Raw genomic sequence first — 17,825 nt, 5'->3', positions numbered from 1 at the left:
TATCTTGCCTTAGTTATATATAAACATTTCAGGGAATCCAGGTAGAGGAGTAGATAGAGCTCCGCGACAGTAGAGTCCGACTGAGCTACCCTGTGAGAAGGGTGAGTTGTAGAGCCCGAGTAAGATTTATTTTTTGGAAGTGACCCGAGGCTATTTTTGGTCTTTTTAGTGGATGATTGTATGTATATAATAGTTTTAGTAAGACTTTGGTAGTGTGGTTGGTTGTATGGTACGTTGTAATTTACGTTTCCTGCTGCTTAAGTATCAGAGTTGTATTTTGGGTATATCCCTGGTACCCATGGGTCTAGGTTGATTATGTTATTAAGTTGTTTAGGATTATTATATTAAATATTATTATGAAAAAAAATATATGGCAAATTAGGCAGGCTGTTACATCCCCTCATTCCACAAAGTCGAGTGAATGGTCAAGATGACTTTGCTAAGAGACCACCACGTCATGAGCCCTATGTCCAACATCGGCATAATAAGGACTATGACGTCGATGACCATCATATTAGGAGACCTTGCTATAGGGACCGTCGTGATCCTTACAATGATGAAATGAGGATAGAAGCCCTCACCTTTGATGGACAAAAGGATCCTAAAGTCTTCCAAGATTGGTTGACTGGAATAGATGCCTATTTTGAGTTGTGTACGATGCATGACTCGCACCGAGTAAGGCTTGCAAAAAATAAGACTAACCGGGCAAGAAAAACTCCATTGGATAAATGTTGAGAGGCAAGAAGCAAGGTTAAACCATAGACCCATTGAGCATTGGGATCTAATGAAGGATAGATTAAGGGAGAAGTATGCACCCTTTAGACATAGAGAGCACCTTATAGATCAGCTTTACAACTTGTGTCAAGGTAGCATGACTGTTCCAGAATATTCGAATCAATTCGATAAGATGACTACAAGATGTGGAGTCTATGAAACTGATAGTCAATAGACCTCCCAATTTTGCTTAGGATTAAAGCCTGAACTAAGGAGAAAACTATTCCCATATCACATTGAGTCCCTTAAACATGCCTATAGTTTAGCTTATTAATTTGAGCAAATGAATGAAGGGCACATGGGAAAACAGTTTGATACCTCTTGCAGTGAATCATACTCTCACCAGATTCAGAGTTATGAAAAGTCGCGACCAGCGCAATTAGGTCTAGTCACCTCCCAAGAAAGCAATTCCCCAGTCCAACAATCTATGGACAAAGGAAAGGCATCCATGAACCTGGAACTTGATAGGGAAGAAAGTGAGATGAAAAATAAGGAAAAGAGAGAAATTAGTGGATAATCCTTGAACACCATAAGTAAAAGGTTGTGTGAGCGGGAAAGTCAAGATACAAAGGTAGTGTCGGAGAACATTACTAAGGAGACTGAAATACCCCTATCTGAGAAAGAAACACCCTTAGAAGTATCCTCCATACCTTCTGAGTTTGATGATGTCATTCCTGAGCCTCGTAGTGAGCTACCTCCCATGGGAAATATTCCGCATGTCATAAACCTTGTTCTTTGTTCATCTTTGCCTCATTTGCCACATCCTAGAGTGAACCTAATAGAACATGAAGAGTTGAAACATGTGAATGAATTGAAGGAACTTGACTTTTTTCATAAGAATTTAGTTCCACTTGCTTGCCCTACTTTCCTTAATCCCAAGAAAGCTAAAACTTTGAGCACATGCATCAATCGTAAGGAAAGCAAAAAAATTGACATCAAGAATAGGTTTTCCAAAATCATTTTTTTGATAGAGAGATGTGAAGCTCATAGGTTACTTCTTGAAAGCCTTGAGGACTGTGTTAGGCACCAAACTCAAATATTTTAGTGCCTGTAATCCTCTGACTGATGGGAACATTGAGGTAGTTGATAGAAGCATTAGTGACCTATTAAGATGTTTTATAGTTGATCCCAACGTAGCTTGGGATTTATGCCTTCCTATAGCCAATTCTGTATTCGGAAGTTTAGTGAATAGGAAGCCTGTAGATCTTATTCCAGTACCACTTAAGTCTAGAGTGAGTGAGCCGACTGATTCCTTTGTAAAACACATACATAAGCCATACTTTGAAATTAGAATGAAGATCAATCTGAACAATGAACATTATAAATCTATTGCAGATATTTATTGTAGGCTACAAAAATTTTTAGAGGGTGATATGGTCATGATTTGTATTTGTCCTGAACGGATTCCGATAGGAAAGGTAAGGAAGTTATATGCTAAGAAAATGGGTCCTTTCAAGAGTTTAAAGGAAATCAGTTCTAATGTTTATATGATTGATATTCCCATTGAATCTGACATTTGTAATGTGTTTAATGTTGAGAACTTAACCCCATTTCATGCAGCATCTACTTTTTTATAGCCTTCTATTTCTAACCCTACAGGTAATTCCACTCCGTTCTCCATTCATCATGCACCCGAACCACAGAAATTGCTTTTACCACCATCTCCACCAATATCCAAGAACCGTGATGACATTGAGGAAATCCTGGATGACAAAACCATGACCACATGAGTTAGATCCTATCAGAAATTCTGGATCAAGTGGAGAGGTAAACCGATTTTAGAGCGCAACTGGATTTTGAAGGAAGATTTAACTCATCTCAACCCGAAATGTTACACCCAGCACTTCATCTTTAATTCTTTGGAGAAGAATTTTTTTGGGCTCGAGAGAGATAATGGGGATCAACATGCATTACCCCTTCCTTTTGTAGATGTTCTGACACATGGACGACCTCCAAATGTCTACTTTCTTCACCGACATGATGACCACCTTTCGTTTGCCGACATGTTGACACACGGACGACCCTCCAGATGTCCACAATACTTGTTGTACATTGAAGACTTTATGGAGACACTTGAAGACATTTCAGAATAAAGAAGCCCATGTTGTGTTGCAAATCTGAGCTCCAGATCCTTGTGGGCCCACATGGATCTACTGGGCTCCACACCACTACTCATGGCCCCATAGTTTGGGCCTCCCCTTTTGACTTTGTTTCATTTAATTAATTGCATTATGAGTTAAGTTAGGTTTTTAATTATGAGTGAATTGTGTGAGTTATTAAGTTTTTAATTTGTGAATAATGAGTTAATTGTCTCCCATGCCTGTATGGGGACATTTAGGTCATTTTATTATTAGGTCTTTATTTCCCTTATATATATATATTCTATTGTAAACATTGGAAGAGGCATCCAAGTTTGATTATTGAATGAAAAGAAAGGTTCTTCCTTTGAGAAAGCTTTGAGCTTTTGTTCCGATCCTTGCGATTGAGTGACGAGAGACTACGACGTTCTCCTCGGAGATTAGTTGGTGTGAGACCAAAAACCTATCCAAAATCTATCTATCACAATCCATCCATCACATCTACACCATATCAGATCAACTCATGCCATCCGCACACGACGAACAACAAGCAACAACCTTTGCACCGGTTTATCGTGATTTTGACGGATTTCTTGGTTTGATTCACGTTCGTGATCATTGGTAAGTTATTTAGAGGATCCACTTGGTAAAACTCATCCCAACCCATCCATAACTTTATTTACCATCTTTTCTTAAGATCCCATTAGCCCTCGTTTCGTATTACCCCATAAAAATCCCGTTTTTAAGCCGACCCTTCGCTGCACAGTCGCCTGATAGTGTTCGTCATCCAACTTGATGTGCGATTTTCACTATGAAAACCTTCCCAGATTCAAAGAACTTAAACATAAAAGTTGTGCTAAAGTTTCTTACCTTTCTTTTGACACCAAGGTCACCTTATTTGGAGTTTGATAGTGAAAGTTATGACTCCAATACCAAAAGGTGTTCGTGGCTGAAAATCCATTAGCTGCTCTTGGGATTTCCCCGAATCTCTTAGTTTAAACATATATTTTAATGTCAACCATGGGAATATGATTGTGGTAGCTTAGAATTATTTTATTGAATGATTGAAGAGCATGTTCATGACATATAACTTGATTATCTTGTGAAAGAACCACTTGAGACTGAATTTGAATCTACTTATATACCTTTTTAAAATCCTTGGACTGCATGATAAAACATAATTTATTTTATATATGTTGGTTGATTAAATTCTGATTTTAAAGTATTTATCATGTGTGTGTTGATTAAGGGTTGAACACAATTAGGACTAGGTCACCTTACCCCGCCCTACATCATCTGAGCATAAACAACTAGGGTGTACCATCTCATCCTGCACCATCTTGGAATTAGAGCCTAGGTTAAAGCCTAGGTTTAGTTAGGCTGAACCCTGAAATCTCATCCTCCTTTGGTTGAATTGACCTCCCCTAGTTTCTATTGTGAGAAGCCGCCCTTGTGGTTATGATTTAATGGCAACTAGAGCTGGTAACCGTTACCTAGGTCATGGGATTTGTGATGAAAGAGAGTTTCCTATGCCTCATAGAGAAATACCTCCCCTCCTTCCACAAATTCGAGTGAATCGTCAAGATGACTTTGCTAGGAGACCACCACGTCATGAGACCTATGTCCAACATTGGGATAATGAGGACTATGACGCTGATGATCTTCATATTAGGAGACCTTGCCATAGGGACTGTCGCGATCCTTACAATGATGAAATGAGGATAGAAGCCCTCACCTTTGATGGACAAAAGGATCCTAAAGTCTTCCAAGATTGGTTGACTGGAATTGATGTCTTTTTTGAGTGGTGTAAGGTGCAAATATAAGACTAACTGGGCAAGCCAAACTCCATTGGATAAATGTTGAGAGGCAAGAAGCAAGGTTAAACCATAGACCCATTGAGCATTGGGATCTAATGAAGGATAGATTAAGGGAGAAGTATGCACCCCTTAGACATATAGAGCACCTTATAGATTAGCTTTACAACTTGTGTCAAGGTAGCATGACTGTTCCAAAATATTTGAATCAATTCGGTAAGATGACTGTAAGATGTGGAGTCTGTGAGACTGATAGTCAATAGACCTCCCAATTTTGCCTAGGATTAAAGCATGAACTAAGGAGAAAACTATTCCCATATCACATTGAATCCCTTGAACATTCTTATAGTTTAGCTTATGAATTTGAGCAAATGACGGAAGGGCACATGGGAAAATGGTTTGATACCTCTTCCAATGAATCATACTCTCACCAGATTCAGAGTTATGAAAAGTCGCGACCAGCGCAATTAGGTCTAGTCACCTCCCGAGCAAGCAATTCCCCAGTCCAACAATCTATGGACAAAGGAAAAGTACCCATGAACCTGGCGCTTGATAAGGAAGAAAGTGAGATGAAAAATAAGGAAAAGAGAGAAATTAGTGGAGAATCCTTGAACACCATAAGTAAAAGGTTGTGTGAGTGGGAAAGTCAAGATACAAAGGTAGTGTCGGAGGACATTCCTAAGGAGATTGAAATACCCCTACCTAAGAAAGAAACACCCTTAGAAGTATCCTCCCTACCTTCTAAGTTTGATGATGTCATTCTTGAGCCACGTAGTGAGCTACCTCCCGTAGGAAATATTCCTCATGTCACAGACCTTGTTCCTTGTTCATCGTTGCCTCATTTACCACATCCTAGAGTGAACTTGATAGAACATGAGAAGTTGAAACAAGTGAATGAATTGAAGGAACTTGACCTTTTTCCTAAGAATTTAGTTCCACTTGCTTGCCCTAGTTTCCCTAATCCCAAGAAAGCTAAAACTTTGAGCACATGCATCAATCGTAAGGAAACCAACAAAATTGACATGTAGAATAGGTTTTTCAAAATCATTTTTTTTATAGATATGTGAAGCTCATATGTTACTTCTTGAAAGCCTTAAGGACTATGCTAGGCACCAAACTCAAATTTTCTAGTGCATGTAACCCTCTGACTAATGGGAACACTGAGGTAGTTGATAGAAGCCTTAGCGACCTATTGAGATATTTCATAGTTGACCACAACATAGCTTGGAATTTATGCCTTCCTGTAGCCAATTCTACATTCGAAAGTTCAGTGAATAGGAAGCCTGTAGATCTTATTCCAGTACTACTTAAGTCTAGAATGAGTGAGCCGATTGATGCCTTTGCAAAACACATACATGAGCTATACTCGGAAATTAGAATGAAGATCAATCTGAACAATGAACATTATAAATCTATTGTTGATATTCATTGCAGGTTACAAAAATTTTCAGAGGGTGATATGGTCATGATTTGTATCCATCCGGAACGGATTTTGGTAGGAAAGGTAAGAAAGTTATATGCTAAGAAAATGGGTCCTTTCAAGAGTTTAAAGGAAACCAGTTCTAATGCTTATATGATTGATATTCCCATTGAATCTAACATTTGTAATGTGTTTAATGTTTAGAACTTAACCCCATTTCTTGCAGCATCTACTTTCGTAGAGCCTTCTATTTTTACCCTGCGGGTAATCCCACTCCGTTCTCCATTCATCATGCACCCGAACCACAGAAATTGCCTTTACCACCATCTCCACCAATATCCAAGAACCGTGATGACATTAAGGAAATCCTGGATGACAAAATCAGGATCACACGAGCTGGATCCTATTAGAAATTTTGGATCAAGTGGAGAGATAAACCGATTTTAGAGTTGTTGGGCTTACAAGGCTTAACATTCTATTTTAATGCTAACAATAAGTGGAACTTAACATATTTGGTTGAGTGATGATATTTCAGATCTCATATGTATGAAACCAAGGTCAAGTACTCACAAGGATAATTGAATCTTATATTCTAAAGGAACATGATCACATGAAGCTTAAAGAATACTTAAAGGCATGGATGATATATTAAAGCTTGACGACTATGAGAGGATGAACTTGATATTAAAGCTTGAAGAAAGGGCCAAGACAGGATGAACTTGATATTAAAGCTTGAAGAAAGGGTCAAGACAAAGCATGAAGACTTAAGTGTTTAAGAATGTCAAAAAATCTAAGAAGTCGTTATGTAAGTACTTCATTCGATTTCAATATGTATACAAAAAGTTCCTAGGATAATTACTTGGACCTAGATAACTTTTAAAATACTTGGAAAATATTTTTATAAGGTCAAAAGATATTTCAAAAAGGTTAAACTTGTTTTTGGAATGAAAAGCACTAAAATGGGATTTTTTTTTCAAATTCTATTAATTTTTCTACATCCGCATTGATGAACTTTTTTCTCTATCAAAAGTCCATTATTTTAAAACGTGTTCAACAAGAAAGTTGTAGGATTTCTCTTACCTTTCTTTTGACAACAAGAATGTTGGAGTTATATAGAAAAAGTTATAACCAAAATATTGAAATGGGGTCGAAGCTTTCAACACCTCAGCAAATTGTCTGGTCAGCCAACTGACCAGAATGACTTGTGTTCAGTTAGCCGATTGACCAGTTAATAGAGTTAATTTTTGGGAGACAAAAAGCTCTCAGTCACTTGTCCAGCTAGCTGACCTTGTATAAACACCCACCTAGTCGCGTGGTCAGCCAACTGACCCTACGAAAATTTAAATTTTGAACTTTAGTGGAAAAATTCTAAAAGTTAGTTTTTTTAAATCTAAAAGTTATAAAAACTTGGGGAACACTCTAAGAAACTTGGGAGACAAGGAAACTCACTCTATAAATACATGATTTTGCAACTTAAATTATACCAAGCAATTGAAAATCAATTCTTAAAGCTGAAACTCACATACTCTTAAAAGCTCTCATGCTCTCATCTTTACACGTATGAATTGCTGAGATTTTTTGGAAGCAACTGATAAATTCTTCTCTATGTTTCTGAATTGTTGATTCTTATCTAGAAGAAAAACTTGGTGAAATCTTTTTTGCTTTAGCTTCAATTGTATTTCATATTGTGAATTTGATTGAAGTATATAGATTTAACTTGTACTAATCAGCTCTTTGTGAGATCACTCTTTGTACACATCTATTTGTTGTATCTCTTGTAGATTGTGATGATTTTAGGATTGTTGGATCGTTGGCTAAGCGAGGGGATTTCGCTTAGAGAGGTGCTGCTTTAGCCTAATTGAAGGAGTGACCAAACTAGGGTATATCGTTTGGAGAGGCAGACTTTAGCCTAATCAAAGGAGTGTGTAAACGGTATTGTTCCGCCTAGCAAAGGAACTGGTTTTAGTGAATCCTTTGGTGGTTTGCCAAAGGCGAGGACGTAGGCTGGGTATAAGCCGAACCTTGTAAAAATTGTGGTCTCACTCGCTCTTTCCTATGCTCTTTATTTTCAACATATATATAAACTGCATGAATGTTTTAAATTCCTTAATCATAAACACTACGTGGATTTGATATTAAGTAAACTCAAGTTTAATTTTTTTTTTGGGATTGCGTAAACTGAAAGGGAGTACGTTGGTTGATCCATTCTTTGCTGCAACCGTAAGGGAGTACGTTGATTAGTGAAACACTCAAAGACTCTTTAAACTGAAAGTTTATTTAATGTCTAAGATTTTGGAAAGAGTATTAGATTTTATATTGCACCTCATTTTAAGAAAGTAAATTCATTAATTACAGGGTTGCAAACAAACACAAGCTGAATCTTCTATCTTAGTTTGAATATTGTGGATGATTGGAAAATTGATTGGTTAAGTACTTTGTTGGTTGTGATTGAATTTTGTTTTTAAGAATTTATTATTTAAATAAATCAATAAGAAGTAAAGAATTCATTAAAAGAAGAAAAAGAAGTTAAGGATTCTTGAAAAGAATTAAAAGAAAATTTTTAAATCCAATTCACCCCCCTCTTAGGACTACACCTTAGTTTTCAAGAGCGCAACTGGATTTTGAGGGCAGATTTAATTCGTCTCAACCCAGAATGTTACTCCCAGCACTTCTTCTTTAATTCTTCGGAGAAGAATTCTTTTGGGCCCAAGAGAGATGATGGGGATCAGCATACGTTACCCCTTCTTTTTGCAGATGTTTTGACACATGGACGACCTCCAGATGTCTAAGTTCTTCGCTCACATGACGACCACCTTTCGTTTGCCAACATGTTGACACGCAGCGACCTTCGGATGTCCAAAATACTTGCTAGACATTGAAGACTTTATGGAGATGATTGAAGAATTTTTAAAATAAAGAAACCCGAGTTATGTTGCAAATCCGAGCTCCAGACCCTTGTGAGCCCACATGGATCTACTGGGCTCCACACGACTACTCTAGGCCCTATAGCTTGGGCCTCCCCTTTTGACTTTGTTTCATTTAATTAATTGCATTATGAGTTATGGTAGGTTTTTAATTATGAGTGAATTGTGTGAGTTATTAAGTTTTTAATTTGTGAACAATGAGTTAATTGTCTCCCATGCCTGTATGTGGACGTTTAGGTCATTTTATTATTAGGTCTTTATTTTCCCTATATATATATTATTATAAATGCTAGAAGAGGCAACCAAGTTTGATTATTGAATGAAAAGAAAGGTTCTTCCTTTGAGAAAGCTTTGAGCTTTTATTCTGATCCTTGTGATTGAGTGACGAGAGGCTACGACGTTCTCCTCGGAGATCAGTTGGTGTGAGACCAACAACCTATCCAACATCTATCTATCATAATCCATCCATCACATCTACACCATCTCAGATCAACTCACGCTAGCTGCACACAACGAACAACAAGCAACAACCTTTGCACCTGTTTATCGTGATCTTGATGGATTTCTTGGTTTGATTCACGTTCATGATCATTGGTAAGTTATTCAGAGGATCCACACGGTAAAACTCATCCCAATCCATCCATAACTTTATTTACCATCTTTGTTTATGATCCCATAAGCCCCCATTTCGCAATACCCCATAAAAATCTTGTTTTTAAGCCAACCCTTCGTTGCACAGTCGTCTGAAAATGTCCGTCTTCCTACTTGATATGCGATTTTCATTGTCAAAACCCCATATTCAAAAACCTGAAACACAAAAGTTGTGTGAAATTTTCTTACCTTTATTTTGACACCAAGATCACCTTATTAGGAGTTCGGTAGTGAAAGTTATGACTCAAATACCGAAAGGTGTTTGTGGTTGAAAATCTATTAGATGCTCTCGGGATTTCCCCAAATTTCTCAGTTTAAACATATATTTGAATGTCAATTGTCAACCATGGGAATATGATTGTGGTAGCTTAGAATTATTTTCTTGAATGATTGAAGAGCATGTTCATGGCATATAACTTGATTATTTTGTGAAAGAACCACTTGGGACTGAATTTGAATCTAATTATATACCTTTTTTAAATCCTTGGACCACATGATAAAGCATGATTTATTTTGTTTATGTTGGTTGATTAAATTCTGATTTTAAAATGTTTATCATGTGTGTGTTGATTGAGGGTTGAACACAAGAAGGACTAGGTCACCCTATCCCGCCAAGAAGGACTAGGTCACCCTATCGCGCCCTACATCATCTGAGCATAAACAACTAGGGTGTACCACCTCATCCTGCACCAAACATACATATATTTATACGTTGATACGCTGAAATAGAATAAAATTAAATGGAATGAAGTATCTATTTTAATATTTATTTTTATTTTTATATTTGATTATATATTTTAAAATAATAAAATTCATTTTCTTGGAATGTTCATTTTTACTAATACTACACTAATAAATTTTTGAGTTCATGAGTGAGAATAAGTATTCACTATAGGATGTGAGGATGTGGAATCTTTTGAATAGGGGTGGCAAAACAGGTCGAAACTCGAAGGGTGACTTCGTTACCTGCCCGTTTAAATTAGATTTGAGTTGAATATAAGCTGACCCGTTTATAAATGAGTTAACCCGAACCCAATTCGTTTATTAAACGAGTTAGATTGGTTCAGGTCGAGTCACGTAGCAGATGACCCGTTTATCTACACACACACACACACACACACACTTTGTTATATGGAGTGCCAAGAGTGGTGTGTCTGGGAGTTTTTTCCTATTTTATCTTTATTTTAAAATAATATATTAAATAATACTCTGTTTGGGAAAATATTTTCCAAAATGACTCTGACGTAATCTCACTGCTTGGTCAAACAAGATTTGTTTAAATCTAACTGGACCAAGCCGCGAGATTTAAAGGGTTAGGGCAATTGAGTCGTTGACATGTGGCAAGAAAATCTCGCTGGACCATCCAGTAAGATTTTCCTGCAAATAAAACGGCCATATGCAATGGAAGAAATGGAACTTTCCACCTTCGGGCAGAACCCACTTCCTAAAATGGTGAATCCATCCATCGAAAAATAGAGTAGAGCTTCATTCGCCGGCTTGTTCGTAGCCAACGATGCGTTGGACTACTTCTTGATGTTGGTCGGAAGCATTAGGGCCTGCGTTCACGGCGCTACCCTCCCTGTGTTCTTCGTTTTGTTCGGACGCATGATTGATTCTTTAGGTTAGTTCTCCTCTCATTGTGACGCATTTGCCCATTACCAGGCACGCAAGCTCTTTACAACTACTACACGATTGACATAGATGCTCACTGTGGTAAAGTATATGTCCTACTCTGGTGTTCAATTTGTATTTTTTTTTTTGTTTTTAATTATTATTATTTTTAAAATTTTATTATAAGTGAACTGGCTCGATTGTTTGGAAAAATTCTATTTTTCATACTTAAAATAAAATTCTGGAAGCCCGGCCATCAGGGAAGGTCAAGGATGCAAGAGAGGTCAGATAAACACAAACCACTTGGGATCTATAGCAGGTAGCAAATACCCAAATCGATATGATCCAGCACTCATATTAAATTAGGCAAGTCGTCCCCTCAAATCGAATCAACAAACTCAAAATACACTATAATTAAATACACATCAAATGTCAGCTAAAACAACCAAAATATCAAACCCAAATCCAGGAAAAATGCAAAAATCATAGGCGGAAGCGTATACATACAATTTCAAACGAACCCGTGGGAGAAAAACAGAATCCAAATTCAAATCAAGAACACTGTTGAAAGAAGGAAAAGGCTCACCGGTTCTTGACAGATCTATTTCTGTAGTGTCCGTACTTATTCCTAAATCGACGTTGGCTCTGAAGTAGATAACTCCTGCGGATTCAGAGAACAAGTCATGCCCTATAGGAAGCTGTCATTCTCGAGTTTTTTCTCGTTTTTATCTTGTTTTGGAAAGAAAGGGAAGGAAGAAAAGAGAAAATGGGAGTGACTATTAATTGATGGAGTCGGGCGCCGTTTTGGAAAGTGGGTTGGTCGGAGGTGGAAAGTTCCATTTCTTCCATTGCAGATGACTGTTTTATTTTTAGGCAAAACTCGCTGGATGATCTAGTGAGATTTGTTTGCCACGTGTCGCCATCTCAACTGTCCTGCCTCTTTAAATCTCGTTTTTTGATTCAGTGAGATTTAAATAAATCTCGTTGGATCAAAGCTGCGATATTACGTCAGAGTTTCTCAAAGTATTATTTAATATATTATTTTAAAATAAAGATAAAAAGGGGGAAAAAAACTCGTGTGACTGGCCTGGAGACTGCCAACTGGAACTGGAAGGCCTAAAATCCCTAACCTAGTAGCACACTAGCATTAGCACGACAGAAGCCTCTCGCAGAAGCCTCTCGCTCTCACTCTTGGCTCTTGGTCTGTAGACTAGAAGCCTCTCGCTCTTACATTCGGCCTCTCGGGCTCTCCCTCACTCCCTAATCTATCTGAATTCTCGTCTGAGTCGTCGCTCAAGCCTCGCCATCTAGAGACTGCTGACTGGAACTGGAAGGCTTGAAATCCCTGACGGCGGAAGCCTCTCACTCTCGCTCTCATTCTCGGCTCTTGGTTTGCAGACCTGAAGCCTCGCACTATTGGTCTCAACCTCGTGGGCTCTCCGGCCTTCCTCTTCCTTCTCAGCCTTCCGCAAATCTGCAAAGCCTCCATCCTCGCAGTCCACCAGCCCCCAGACACCATCGCTTCGCCCCACTGTCGAGCACCTCCATCCTCGAAGTCCACCAGACACCATCGCTTCGTCCCACTGTCGCGCACTCTCCATATCTCGCAACTCTTCTCTCTCACACTCACCTCTCCTTTTCCCTCTCAGCCATACGCACACCTCGCCATCCCCACGGTCCCTCCTCTGCATAACCACGCCGGCACCACCAACCTTCACCATCGCCAGACATCACCCATCTCCCCCCTAAGCATCTCCCTCACTATATCTCCTCATTGCCATTTCACCATCTCAACGTCACCACTCTCCAGCAGTCAGGAACCTCCTCAGCACCTCCGTTCGCAGCTCTCGGCGCCACCAGGTAGGTAGGTTCTTTTTGATGATAATCGAAGTTGGGATTTTTTTGTCTCTGATCACTAGGCTTTGTTGAAATTGTTTGTGTTATGGTAGGCGTTAATGGATTTTATTCTAAAAAATTTGCTCTTGTACATGTGCTACGATTCGAAAGCCCTACAAACTTTTTGATAAAATGCCCAAACCAGTGTTTGTTTTAAGACAAATGATTGAGTGAGATTTGGAGTTGGCAGCACCAGTTGGGGTTTGGGGGTTTTAATATCAGAATTTGATTTGAAGAGTGAGTAGAGTTTGGGGTTTGCATTCTTGTTTTACATGTGTTGTATTATTTCTAACTCGTACACTAACAAACTCATGCATATTAACTCAAAATAAAATGGAGTGTTTTTTTTTTTTAAATGTCATTTTATATGAAATATTTAAAAAATTTTAAAATAAATTGATAATATATATTTTTTTAAAATGTACTGTAATAACTTATTTATTAAACGATAAATTTGGATAGATTTGGATATGCATAGTTGTGACCATTAATAAGTAGGTCAATCTGAACCGTTTAATCTCAATCCATTTACAATCCGCCCAAACCCCACCCGTCCCATTAACCCGTTTTTCCATTCGTACTCTTGAACTCTCTCTGTGGTTCACATGCTTAACGGCAAGTGAGGGAGAGCCCGACTGGAACTGGCAGGCTTGAAATCCCTAATGGCAAAAGCCTCTCGCTCTCGCTCTCATTCTCTGCTCTTGGTCTGTAGACTAGAAGCATCGCACTCTCGGTCCCAACCTCTTGGTCCGTACTCAAACCCGTTTCAAGCCTTCCAGTTCCAGTCGGCAGTCTCCAGACGGCAAGACAGCGAGGCTTGAGAGACTACTCAGACGAGAATTCAGATAGATTAGGGAGTGAGGGAGAGGCCGAGAGGCCGAAAGTAAGAGCGAGAGGCTTCTAGTCTGCAGACCAAGAGGCAAGAGTGAGTGTGAGAGCAAGAGCCTTCTGTCGTGCTAATGCTAGTTAGGGATTTTCAGGCTTTCCAGTTCTAGTCGGCAGTCTTCAGACCAGTCACACCACTCTCTCACTCTCATTCTCGGCTCTTGGTCTGCAGACTAGAAGTCTCGCACTCTCGGTCTCAACTTCATGGGCTCTCCCTCACTCCCTAATCTATCTCAACTCCTGTCTGATCTGTCTATCAAGCCTCATCGTCTCGCTGCCTTGCGCTCTCAATCCACCATTATGTGGACAGTGGACTTGTAGTTGCCGACTATCCAAATAAAATGGAGTGTTTTCTTTTTTTTAAATGTCATTTTATATGCAATATTTAAAAATTTTTAAAATAAATAAATTATATTTTTTAAAACAGGTACTCTTATGATGTATTTATTAAACAAATGGATTTGAATATGCATATAGTGGCCCATTAATAATGAGGTCAACCTTAACCTAAACTCTAACCCATTTAACCTCATTCCATTTACGATCCGCCCGAACGTGACCCGTCCCATTAAACCGTTTTGCCATCCGGACTCCTGAACTCTCTTTGCGACCCTCTCTCTCTCTCTCTCTCTCTTGCCCCATCCCTTTCTTCTCCCTTTTTAGCTTCTCTTTACAGAGATGAACTTCTAGGAAATCTGGTTGGAAGCAGTGTGTCTCGGGCACAGTGATTACGGCTTTTCTTTACTGTTTCGAGCTTTATTTGCGTGGCAGAAATCAATCAATTTGAGCGATTCAACAACTGATTTGTAGGGTTCTGGGACTCGGAAAGTGTTGGGGCTCTGTTCAAACAACGTTCTCCTGGCGGTGGTTTATTTAGTTCTGTGGTGTCTGGTTGTTGCAAGTCGTGTGTGCTGATTTTCAGGTGAAGTTTGGAACTGTAGCTTAATTTTGGGAAACACTTTCATTCTAGATATGTTATTAAGATTTATTTAATTTAATTTTTAAATAAGCATTTTTTTTTCATATCTGTGTTGATGATGTGTGTTTTGGGTTCTTCAACTTAGCAGGTTTTCATTAGATTTTTATCTTATTTATTTATCTATTTGTAGTTATCTTTGTTTCTGATATTAAGCTACAGGTATAAGCATGAGTTTGTTTATGATATTAGCAATTATCCTTGTTTCCCTTGCTCAACCTTATTAAATAAGAAAGCTGGTGAACTTTGAAGTTGCTATCAACTTGATCTTTGAATTGCTTTGCTAAGTCTAAATTGAACTTGAATCTAATCTTGAGGTCAAAATTAAGACGAACTTCTATCTTATATATTCACAGAGACGTGCACGCATAATTGTGTATATGCACGAATAATACATAAAAACATATAATGTAATATAATTATTACAACAATATAAAGGGATAAATACACTTTGCCCCCCCTAAGATTTGGTCAGATTCCGCTTTGTCATAGTTTTGCTTTGAGTGGCATAATTGTCATAGTTATCATTTGTTTTAGATTTATTGCTATATTATAATTTATTTTATGATGTCTGACAGTTCTGATGGCCTTGAGGAAGAAGTTTTGGTTTAATATTTTGGAAGACTTCTATTTTGGCTGCAAATGTTCTCAATACTTCAGCTCAAAAGTGGACTTCAGAAAGCTCAGGCCAATGATTCTCAAAAGAATTGAAAGAAGGGCTACAGACTATCCAATTCGAGGCTTTGTACCTGTTGCATTTGATGTCCTTAAGGCCAGGGCCCTTCTCATTCAGGGTGTGTCTACCCTTCTCAATGTTTTTCCTGTCATGGCCTGCAAGTAAGTCTGCATTGCATGAACCCTCTCTTTCTCTGATAACAAAATTAGTGCAAACTAGTTTATCTCATCATAGATTACAATTACAGGTTCTGTTCAGAAATATATGTTGGTGGGAATGGTCACTCAATCCAGACATGTCATGGTTACAGACGCCGTGCTAAGAGCCAGGTTCATGAATGGATCAGTGGTGGCTTGAATGACATACTTGTCCCGGTAAAAACCTTTAACCTACCATCCATGTTCCACGAAGTCATTAAACATCAACAAAGATTTGATTTTAAGCGTGTTCCTGCAGTTGTTGAGCTTTGCTTGCGGGCAGGGGCATATCCATGTGATGATGACTTGTACTCCAGCAGCATCACCGATGGTGTTGAAGGAGCTCAGTCTCTGCCATCCCAAGACTTGAGTCAAGTAGCCAGAGTAACATTGAAGGCATGGGAGTCACTTAGATGTGGGGTGCAAAAGTTATTATTGGTTCATCCAGGTAAGGTTTGTAAACACTGTTCGGAAGTTCATGTGGGGCCATCTGGGCATAGGGGTAGACTTTGTGGGGTATTCAAGAATGAGAGTTGGCGTGGAACCCACTTCTGGAAGAAAGCGGATGTTGATGATTTGGTGCCTCCAAATATTGTATGGAGGCGGCGGTCTCATGACCCTCCTGTGCTGCTGGACAAGGGACGCGGTTTTTATGGGCGTGCACCTGCTGTGATTGATCTTTGTATGCAGGCTGGTGCTATTGCACCGAGCAAGTATTTTTGTATGATGAAAATGCAGGGCATATCAGAACCTATTTCGAATTGAGCTACAGAACTCTGTTGGTTGAACTATAGTGGGTTTTGCGTGAGGCGCTTGATCTAATGCATTTTTGCATCATAATTTTTGCTCACCCTCTGTCAAGCCGGAGCCTTGTTACCTGAATCATTCAGATGGTTCAAGAATTTTCTGTCCAGCTTGGTCTTTGCAGGAAATTTTGGTAGTGTCCAGAGAATTTTTAATGCTATGCCTTTAATTTATGGAATCACAGCTGCAAATTATGTGCATGCAGATACTAATTGATCATGTTTAGTAGCTCTATGCCCTCTCAGCTGGGTTGCATTGCATCACTGCAGCTCTCTCTCTCTCACACATAGACGCGTGCATGCATGCGTTGTTGATGTATCAAACCAACAGAAAAAGAAACTTTTTGACATTCTTTGGGCATGGAATAAATCTTCAACTACAGCACCGACGAAGGTTGAAGAAGGTTATGTTTTGGCATGTGAACAATGGGTTTGCAGCTCTAGCATTCTGAGAGGAATATAAAAAATTCTTAGCAGTGGAGAATTGAGGTGTATTAAATTTCAAGGTATGTGCAGGGTTAAAGGTCTCTAATTTTGATAAGAGTTGTAAGAGGCATCCTGTTGGTGTTTGGGCTTTTGTGTAGCCGTGTTGTGTTGTAGATCAACAGTTTGGATGGCTGTGGCTTTCTTCTGCTCTCCTGTCATCGAGTTTTGCTTGCCATTTGTATTTACTCTGGGTTGGGGATTGTTTGGTCCATGGTTGGTTATCTGAGTTGCGTTCTTTGGTTAGTTCTATTATGTTCAGTTTGAGGATTTGATGAGATTTTTTCATCTGTGTTTGTATCATATTTTGAGTTTGAATAAAAATCATTCATTTGCCCTTGGTTGGTCATTCTCTTTTTTTTTTTTAAATATTTTGCTTTACAATATGCTATTTACCTAAGTCAATAGTTGCACACGTTTTTGGCAACTTAGGGCAATGTATTTCATCCAAACATTTTGACGAGTGATAGCATTTTATTTTTGTTACACATACTTACATTTTGGCCGTCTTAGTGACGTTAAAATGTTACCAGAAAATAGTTTTTATTTTTTAATTTTAGTTTTTTAAAAAATATATAAAATATTTAGTACAACATTTGTATGAGATAAATGAATGACAATAAACAATTTTGGTATT

The 17,825-nt window shown here is 38.5% G+C and overlaps 1 protein-coding gene across 5 annotated transcripts; it reads left to right on the top strand.

The window, feature by feature from the left end:
• Positions 1–12,375: 12,375 nt before the first annotated feature.
• Positions 12,376–17,537, top strand: LOC131159823 (APO protein 4, mitochondrial-like). 5 transcript variants are annotated; one of them, XM_058114999.1, is made up of 4 exons: positions 12,455–13,132; positions 14,864–14,975; positions 15,608–15,866; positions 15,953–17,537. In XM_058114999.1, exons 3-4 carry the CDS (start codon positions 15,613–15,615, stop codon positions 16,665–16,667), a joined length of 969 nt encoding a protein of 322 aa, XP_057970982.1. In that variant the 5' UTR covers positions 12,455–13,132; positions 14,864–14,975; positions 15,608–15,612; the 3' UTR covers positions 16,668–17,537. The 5 variants fall into 5 exon arrangements, with proteins under 5 accessions (XP_057970984.1, XP_057970983.1, XP_057970982.1 ...); XM_058114997.1 differs by having other exon boundaries at positions 12,455–13,136; XM_058114998.1 differs by lacking the exon at positions 12,455–13,132 and adding an exon at positions 13,626–14,093.
• Positions 17,538–17,825: the final 288 nt, after the last annotated feature.

This window comes from Malania oleifera, chromosome 7, assembly GCF_029873635.1.
Source record: "Malania oleifera isolate guangnan ecotype guangnan chromosome 7, ASM2987363v1, whole genome shotgun sequence".
Taxonomy (NCBI): domain Eukaryota; kingdom Viridiplantae; phylum Streptophyta; class Magnoliopsida; order Santalales; family Ximeniaceae; genus Malania; species Malania oleifera.
Note: the sequence above shows the minus strand (reverse complement) of the source record. Positions and strands in the feature narration are given on the sequence as shown.

Coding starts and splice junctions, on each gene's coding strand:
- LOC131159823 (XM_058115001.1), top strand. CDS start 15,613: ATGGCCTTGAGGAAGAAGTTTTGGTTTAATATTTTGGAAGACTTCTAT. Junction 15,867..15,952: donor TTTCCTGTCATGGCCTGCAA/GTAAGTCTGCAT, acceptor TTACAATTACAG/GTTCTGTTCAGAAATATATG.